This window comes from Aulonocara sp. 'chitande type north' Nkhata Bay, linkage group LG14 (genome assembly GCF_057382095.1).
Source record: "Aulonocara sp. 'chitande type north' Nkhata Bay isolate Kocher_YH1m ecotype deep benthic linkage group LG14, A_spYH_male_GT1.1, whole genome shotgun sequence".
NCBI classification, from domain to species: domain Eukaryota; kingdom Metazoa; phylum Chordata; class Actinopteri; order Cichliformes; family Cichlidae; genus Aulonocara; species Aulonocara sp. 'chitande type north' Nkhata Bay.
The window spans coordinates 40,077,391-40,086,485 of NC_141357.1; the positions used below are offsets into that span (position 1 = coordinate 40,077,391).

At 45.0% G+C, this 9,095-nt stretch overlaps 1 protein-coding gene across 1 annotated transcript; it reads right to left on the reverse strand.

Annotated features, from left to right (window-relative positions):
• Positions 1-5,763: 5,763 nt before the first annotated feature.
• LOC147315291 (olfactory receptor 11A1-like) lies at positions 5,764-6,705 on the reverse strand. Its single transcript, XM_086260357.1, has one exon. The coding sequence runs from the start codon at positions 6,703-6,705 to the stop codon at positions 5,764-5,766; it is 942 nt and encodes a 313-aa protein (XP_086116483.1).
• Positions 6,706-9,095: the final 2,390 nt, after the last annotated feature.

A 9,095-nucleotide genomic window follows, 5' to 3' on the forward strand; every position in this document is an offset into this window, starting at 1 on the left:
TTCGCCGAGAGCCAAACGAGAATGTATGTAGAAGATCAGATAAATATGGAGGAGCGAGGTTATGAAGCGCTTTGAAAGTGAGAAGCGGGATGTTGAAATTGACACGGAGGTGAATCGGAAGCCAATGGAGCTGTTTAAGAACAGCTGTTATATATTCAGTGGATCTAATTCTGGAAATAATACGAGCATCTTTATTTTGAACTAACTGCAATTTATGGAGGGATTTATGAGGTAAACCATAGAGAAGAGAATTACAGTAATCTAAACGAGATGACAAGAGCATTGACGAGTATGGCGGTACTGCTTGCAGTGAGTGAGGGATGAAGACGATTAATATTACGGAGATGAAAGTAGGAAGACTGAGTGATATCATTTATATGTGCTGTGAAGGACAGAGTGTTGTCGAGGATGAATCCAAGACTCTTAACCTGAGGGGAGGGTGTGACATCAGAGTTATCAATGGATAACGAAAAATTTCTGGTTGGGACTGTGGTCAGTTTTGATTTGGTGCCTATTAAAATTAACTCTGTTTTATTGCCATTAAGTTTAAGAAAGTTGTGAGTAAACCAGACCTTGATTTCACTTAAACAGTCAGAAATGGATGTGGGTGGGAGAGTAGCTGTGGGTTTGGAGGATAGGTAGAGCTGGGTGTCATCTGCGTAGCAGTGAAACTGGATGTTATGCTTCCTAAAAATATTACCAAGGGGTAGGAGATAGATGATAAAAAGTAAAGGACCCAGGACAGAGCCTTGGGGTACACCAGAATTAACTGGAGTAGATACTGATCTGTGAGGGAGTAACTGAACAAACTGTGAGCGGCCAGAGAGATAAGAGGTAAACCAGGTGAGTGCTGTACCATTGATGCCAATAGATGCCAACCTGTGAAAAAGGATGCAGTGGAAGATAGTGTCAAAAGCTGCTGTAAGGTCAAGGAGAATGAGGATGGAGATGAGTCCAGAGTCAGCTGCAAGCAGAAGATCATTAGTGATTTTTACTAGAGATGTTTCTGTACTGTGACATGAACGGAAGCCGGACTGAAACTGCTCGTACGAGTAATTTCCAGTGGGATGACGATGAACCTGTGCAGCCACTATCTTTTCCAGAATTTTGGCTAAGAAAGGCAAATTTGAAATTGGCCTGAAATTATTTAGATTGGAGGGATTTGAACCATTCTTTTTCAGTATTGGGGTTATTATTGCAGTTTTAAGAGAAGAAGGAACAGAACCCGATATAAGAGAGGAGTGTACGATATTAGCAATCAGTGGGGTAAGAGACGGGAGTGAGAGTTTAACAAGATTAGTCACCAGTGGATCAACTTTATTTATCCATGAAGCCAGATGACACATACCAATTAGTTAAACTGTAGGAATGTCCTAAAGACATAAAGACCTGGATTGCCGCTAACTTTCTGTTTCTTAATTCAGATCAAACTGAATTTAGAAGCAGCCCTAAACATCTTAGAAATATGGTATCTAAAGAAATCTTACTCTGGATGGCATGACCTTGGTCTCCAGTAACACTGTGAATCTTGGAGTCATTTTTGACCAGGATATGTCCTTCAATGCACATATCAAATAAATATGTAGGACTGCTTTCTTTTGAATGAGCTCTCCCCACTCTAGAGGTGCTCATTGGTCGGCAAATGTGCTGCATTCCTCACCAAACATTGGTGTCATGTTTCTGCTCCTCTGGGCAGAGTCGACCTGGTTTTTTCCTGGGAGCTGCATCTGGGGCTGATTAGGAGCTACAGTATTTAAGACCAGCACACACAACAACTCTTTGCCATATCATCAGCTACCCAGCGTTAGTTCAGCCAACTCATGTACTTCATTGAATCTCATGCTTGTACTTACCTTGTTTCTCTTGTGCTTAGTTGTGTCCATGGATTACTCACTTCACCATCTACATTTCTCCTTCCACTCGGTCACTGGACTTTTACTGCTGTATTCTCCACCCTCACTCCGGTATAGACTCCATTCTTCTCACCTGCTTGCCTCTCTGCACTTGCAATTGGACTTCTTCACGGATTGGAATACCTCAAACTCAACCAGACCTTCTCCAAATTTACTACATGTGCCGGCAGACAAGTAAGCTACTGGGAATCAGTGTCATTGGATAATCTTGCAGACCGTTTAAACCCCACGCTGATACCACTCTTCTCTGTTACGGTCTCTTTGACCATCGATCAATTCCAGTGTCTGTGTTTTTAACGTGCCCCATGGGTCCATCCTGTTTCTGACGGCCTGTGCCATGACAGATATAGGCTAAGTTCCCAGACAAACCGGCAAGTGACAGTACTGAACTCTCTGCTCCTGAGTTTGTCAAGCAGGACTCAGAATCATGACTTGTCTGCCACATTCTGGGATTTCCCTTAGGATTAGACTGGCTGTCAATCAGAGACTGATCCTTATGTTTGTCAGTCTAAAGACTTTGAATCTGCTCTTTGTGTGCTGTGTTTTGAACCTGCCTGTAAAAGTGTTGTGCCGGCTGCTCCAAGCACTATGTCTAGCTACCTACAGCAAATTTTTCTGTAGTCTGTGTTTTCTCTCGCTGAGCTAACCTCTTCAAAGACTGATGTTTGTATGGGTCAAACATGAGGCCAATACTAAGCCATCTCTTTTTCCTGTGCCAGCTTCCAGGGTGAGGTTAGCCAAGACCCAGTCCGCCTTAGCACCCGGACTAGTTCCACGGGTGGGGGTGGCTTGGGTTCAGTGGGTTTCTGCACCTGTGCCGGGTGCCTGCACCTGTGCCAGGTCCCAGGGCGAGGGTAGCTGAGACCCAGTCCCCTTCTGCACCTGTAACTGTTGGGTTTTGGGGAGGTTATTGTCCAACTAGTTTCTGTGCCTGCAAGCGCTGCAAAGCCCCAGCCAGAGCAATCAGAGCCTTTTGCGAGCCAGAGGTTTTCATGTCATCTGGCCCAGCCATGTCTCAGCGAGAGGTCTTAGTGTCATCTGGTTCTGTACTTGCCAAGCCTGCCACACCGAGTCCTGCACGTCTTGTGCCTGCCATGCCACATCCTGCACTGCCTGCACTTGCCAAGCCACATCCTGCACCATTTGCGCCTGCCAAACTGTCTTCACCCAGGCCGCGGCCAACCACCTGCCAAGTCATTCAAGGATCTTTGCCCATGCTGCCGCTGACCACCTGCCAAGCTGCCTGAGGATGCTTTGTCTCCATCGCCATCGTGGCATGGAGCCTGCCATTGTGTTTTGTTTTGGACTCCTGTGCCCCGGGTTTTGACAACTAGTGATACTTTTTTGTATCCTTTCTGGTCTGTATCAGTTTGTCTCTGCTGGCTTCCTGTTAAATCCAGAATTGAATTCAAAATCCTGCTCCTCACAGGATTTAAATAATCAGGCCCCATCTTATGTTAATGACCTTAAAGACACTTCCGGTGCTGCTCCGAGCTGGCAGCCAGTATCAGCAGCTCCGACCTGAACAAATCCTTCTTTTTCTCTTTAATATATGTTTCTTTGTTGTTTGTGTTTATTGTTTTTGTTTTTCTATTGTGGACTGCTGTCCCCCACAATGGAGCTCAGAATTCTATGGACAATGGTGTTCGTTATTACATTTTTTACAGCGTCTTTGTCCGGAGAGTGCGTGGAGGTCCGACCTCCCATTGTTTACAGCAGCTGTTAGCCCTCGGAGCCTCCGCTGCCCTGCCTACCGCCGAGCAAGCTAACATCCCCCGTGAGGTGAGGAGGAAAAGACGCGGTACTCGGGCCGGGATCGGGCGTCGCAGTAAAGTTAGGAGGTACCGGCCAGCGATTCCATCTGTTATTATGGGGAATGTGAGATCTCTCCCCAATAAAGTAGATGAACTGGCAGCCCTTACCCGACATCAGAGGAGCTACAGGGAGTGCAGCCTGATGTGCTTCACAGAGTCGTGGCTAACTGCGCTAACTCCGGACTCACACGTAAACATGGATGGTTTTCATCTGATCCAGGCCGACAGAACAACGGAGAGTGGTAAGAAGAGAGGAGGGGGTCTGGCTGTGTTTGTGAACGATAGATGGTGTAACTCTGGTCATTTATCTATCAAAGAGACGCTATGCTGTAAGGACATTGAGCTGCTAGCGGTTAGCATGAGACCGTACCGCGAGAGTTTTCATAGCTAATAGCTGTGTATGTCCCACCCTCTGCTAACGCTGCAGCAGCCTGTGAGGTCCTGCACACTGTAACCAGCAGACTCCAAACACAGCACCCTCAGGCCCTTTTCCTGATCTCTGGGGACTTTAATCACATCTCCCTGTCCTCCACTCTCCCCACCTTCACCCAGTATGTTACCTGCCACACCAGAGACAATAAAACATTGCCAACACCAAGGAGGCATACAGCTCATCACCTCTTCCTCCCCTGGGGGGCTCTGATCACAATCTGGTTCATCTCCAGCCTGTGTATAAACCTCTAGTACACAGAGAACCAGTTGTGAAACGCACAGTAAGGAAATGGTTGGCAGAGACTGAAGAGGCCCTGAGGGACTGTTTCCGCTCTACTGTGTGGGACAACCTCTGCAGCCCCCTGGAGGATGACCTCAGCAGCATCACAGACTGCATTACGGATTACATGAACTTCTGTGTGGACAACACCGTACCCATCAAAAAGGTACGGTGTTTTTCTAACAACAAGCCATGGATAAATCCTGAAATTAAGGCTCTACTCAAGGAGAATAAGAGTCTTTAGATCTGGAGACAAACAGGAGCTGAGAGTTGTTCAGAAGAAGCTGAAATGGAAGATAAGGCAAGGAAAGGAAAACTACAGGAGGAAGATGGAAGAGCAGCTGCAACAGGACAACAGAGGGGTTTGGAACAGCCTGAAGACAATCTCAGGACAAAAACCAACCCCCCAGGCTGCAGGAGACTTGGGGTGGGTGAATGACCTAAATAAATATTTTAAAAGGTTTGATCAAACACCCACCCCTCCCACAGCATCGTCCCCCCCTGCTGCAATCTCCTTCATCTTCAGGGACGTCCTGTCCTTCATCTCAGGACTTCACACCTCCCAGCTCCCAGCCATTACACCCACCCCCGGCTTCTGTGGACTCCAACATACACACCACTCCCCCAAAATCCACTCTTACTATCTCAGCACTTCAAGCGAGGAACGAGCTTCGCAAGATCAAGGTGAGGAAGGCTGCAGGTCCAGATGGCGTCAGCTCCAGGCTCCTGAGGTGCTGCGCAGATGAACTGTGTGGCATCCTAGGTTATCCCTTCAACCTGAGCCTGTCACTGGGGAAAGTACCACAGCTGTGGAAGACCTCCTGTGTGGTACCGGTACCAAAGACCTCCCATCCCAAGGACCTCAGCAGCACTGTACTGCCCTATATTGCATCTTAATTTGTTTTTATATAATTGCGTGAAATGAGTCTTGAGTTGAATGTTTTTTAATAGGCAAAAAATACTTAAATAAGAAAATGGCGAATTACATTTTTGTCTTCTTTTTTTTCTGCTGATCTGAAAATTGATCCGATCAGTGACGAAAAAAACGTGATCCAATCCAAACTATGAGACTTTTGATCCTTTGCACCACTAAACATCACTCACTGTAACAGTTCAAAATGAAACAGATTACCAGAGTTACTGTACCACATATTAAAACCCTTATTTGTAGCGCACCTGCAGAATTTTGCCTGTTTTTGTTTTGTTTCATTTTTTAACTATGAAGACATCAAAGGTTTTACTGTGTTCAGTTCATGAAATCTGTTCATACATCAAGATTTGCTGCAGTTAGTTTTACTATTAGCACGGATATAATAACAGGGTGTTACATGTCAGCACAGAGTAGTTTTTTGCAGGTGAGAGAGATTTTGGACAGGGTCAGTCCATACATTAAAGGGTTGAATACAGGTTGACATGTTAGAAAGTATAATGATAAAAATATCCTCAGCATGCTGGGTACACTGTTCATGTTAAACCTGCTCTGCAGAATTTCAAAAAAGCAGCCGAAAGAGAAGTTGAGCAGAGAAGCGAGGTGAGGCGTGCAGGTGCTGACGGCTTTCTGTCGGGTCTGTTTGGATCCAGAAAAACAGATTTTAAGGATCCTCATGTAGGTGTAGAGAATCAGAGATACAGGACATAGGATAACGAGAGGAGTGGAAATGAGTCCATAGATGTTATTGACTGTGGTGTCAGAACAGGCCAGTTTAACAATGGAGTAGTTGTCACAGTACACTTTGTTAATGATGTTCCCACACAGCTGCAGAGGAGCACTCAGAGAAATCAAAACAGTGATTACAAGAAATGAGGAAAACCACGTTAGAACAATGAGCATGGATACCTTGCATGGACTCATTCGTGTGTGATATTGAAGAGGAAAACATATTGCAAGATATCTGTCATAAGACATGACGGCTAAGTTAGCAAGCTCTGCAGTTCCATATGTGTGCACACAGAAGATCTGCAGGAAGCAGAGAGGAGCAGAAACAGTGTGAACATCAGAGAGGATCTGAACCAGGAGGGACGGAAACAGCCCTGTACTACCATACAGCTCATTCACAAACAGGCTGCACAGAAACATGTACATAGGTTCATGTAAGCTTCTGTTCACACAGATAACCACAATCAGCAGGACATTGGCAGTAATGATTAAAAAATATAAAGACATAACGATCACAAAAAATAAATATTTCAAATGCCCGCTGTCAAAATAGGCACTGAACACCAAGAATGAACTCTGAGATGAGTTTACCGTCATCCTCCTCTCCATTCAAAAAACAAAGGTAATACTGTTTGCAGGATCCATATTATTTATCATCACATTGTAACACTTATGTGCGTGTCTCAAATACTCCCAGATCAAAACAAGAGTATGTCACCCAATTTTGACACCAAAGAGCTCAAAGATTTGGACCAGTAGGTTCGGCTACGTACAGGAGAGGCGAACTGAATGAGACTCAGACAACCGCGAGTTTTGAAAAAAATAGCCGGAATTGTATTTTTCTTTTCAATTAGAAATAACAGGACATTATGACAAACACACAAAACACTTACAAATGAAATTATTCCCTTTCGGTACCGGTACTCTCTCAATAATACCTTTTGGCAAAATCACAGTGATCACTCGATGAAAACAAAACAAAACAAAAAAAAAGAAATCTTACCTGGATGCACCCTTTCTAGAGGTACAGTTCACATCTAACAATGAACCACAATGTCAATCATCAGCATATAAATGTTAACACTTATTTGCATTTTCACAGACTTCGTTTACAAATAGCAACAGTTAATCAGCTGGAGGGTTATTTCCGACCGCTCACACTCACTTTTGTCCACATTCATGGAATGTACAGAGTCCGTAAAACGTGTCCTTAAAACAACCCGCCCGTGAGTCCAGGGGGATGTGTGTGAAAAAGGGGGACTACGAGTACAAAATGGCGTGGTGTGTCTCTGTTTTGTTGCATCTGGCCTACCACACTCTGATGTGCAGGACAGAACAAAGTCATTTGGTCCTTCAACGGGGTTGGCTCGCCATCAATCTCAGGATCCGTTGGAATGCACCAGGAAGATACAAACCAAAGAAACAAAAAAAAAACCAAACAAAAGAAAAGAAAAAACCTGACCTGTCAACGACAGTGTCATGGGACATATTGAGTTCCTCATAAAAATCACAATTCACACATTCACTTCAACTGCTGGGTTTCAGTAAATTGAACAAAGTTTCCTACAGAACATTCCTAAACAATTATCATTAAACACTGGAACATTTTACTTGCAAGGCATTCATGAAACACAGATAAATAATGAACAAGTAAAACACTTTGCTCACCGATCTCAGAATTAGAAAGACGGAGCAGCGCGAGATGGCGCACGACCGATGAAATGGCGTCGTCTCTAACTCCCGACCTTTCTCGACTAAGCAATGTAAAAAGAACCAGCTAATTACTCATCTTAGCAATATACATACAGTAAAACAATCTTTCGTAAACGGCGAGTGCTAGCTCTCCGTCCATATTACTCTTTTTTCATACCTCGTCTCAGTAAATCGCTGTGTCTCGTTTCCTCACTAGCTTGCTCATGGAAAGTTCGCGAGCGGAAGAGAGAAAAGAAAAATCTGTGTCCTCCTAGGCAGGGGCGGCAGGCGGAGCCTGTACCACATTTCAGCAGCTCATTGGCCTAGAGTAGCACGTGTCTAAACCAGAACAGTTAACTCCTTAACTGCTGCACCTATGGTTTATTCATTACAAATGAAGTGTGCTGCTTAGATTAATGATTCTTTTATTCTGGTGTATTCTAGTTAAGCCATACTCAAATATAGGTTACACCCTCCCCACTTGATGGTATGCACGTCCCTGTGCATCCAAATGGTTAGACTGCATAGAGCTTGAAATGGCTTCGTTTAGGCTATTAAATACTGCATTAACAACATACAGTAAGGGGTTACCTAAGGTAGAATACTGCAACCTTTCTGGTGTCTGACGTGACCTTTGAGATCGACGAAGAACGTCATGTTCTTCCCGAGAGCTGTTCTGTGAACCAAATGAACTGGGCTGCTCAGTTATGACTCTTTCTTGGTCATTAGGACGCTCTAGCATAGTCTCATCCACTTCGGGCAGGCCTTGCTCACTAGGTTGCTGGGTCCTTTCCACAGGATTTTCAACTTGAACGTTGGTTTCCCGCAAACTAGGCTCAGGTAAGTCCACATGTTCGGTTAAGTTCTCAGTTGCAGTTTCAGGTAAGTTCACAACTTCAGTTTCCTCAATTTCCTCTGATTGTCTGTCACGTTCGGTGGGGTTGTCACGTTCGGTGGGGTTGTCACGTTCGGTGGGGTTGTCACGTTCGGCGGGGTTGTCACGTTCGGCGGGGTTGTCACGTTCGGCGGGGTTGTCACGTTCGGCTTCACCATAAGCTGGAAATTGTCTTTGCACACTTTCAGTGCGGGGCACAACGAGAGTTGGCTTGACAGAGCTGGTAATGGAGATTGGTATCCAGGTAGGTACTGGTAAATACTCGGAGTCGAGGTCGTCGTCGTCTTCCTGAACAACAGTTTGCCTTGTGTTCCGCCGAGCCTGGGGCTTTTTGGGACTGTTTTCAGTTGACTCTGTGACCGGTATGAAGCTACAAGGAAGGAGCAGGTCTCTGTGCAATGTTCGGACTGGT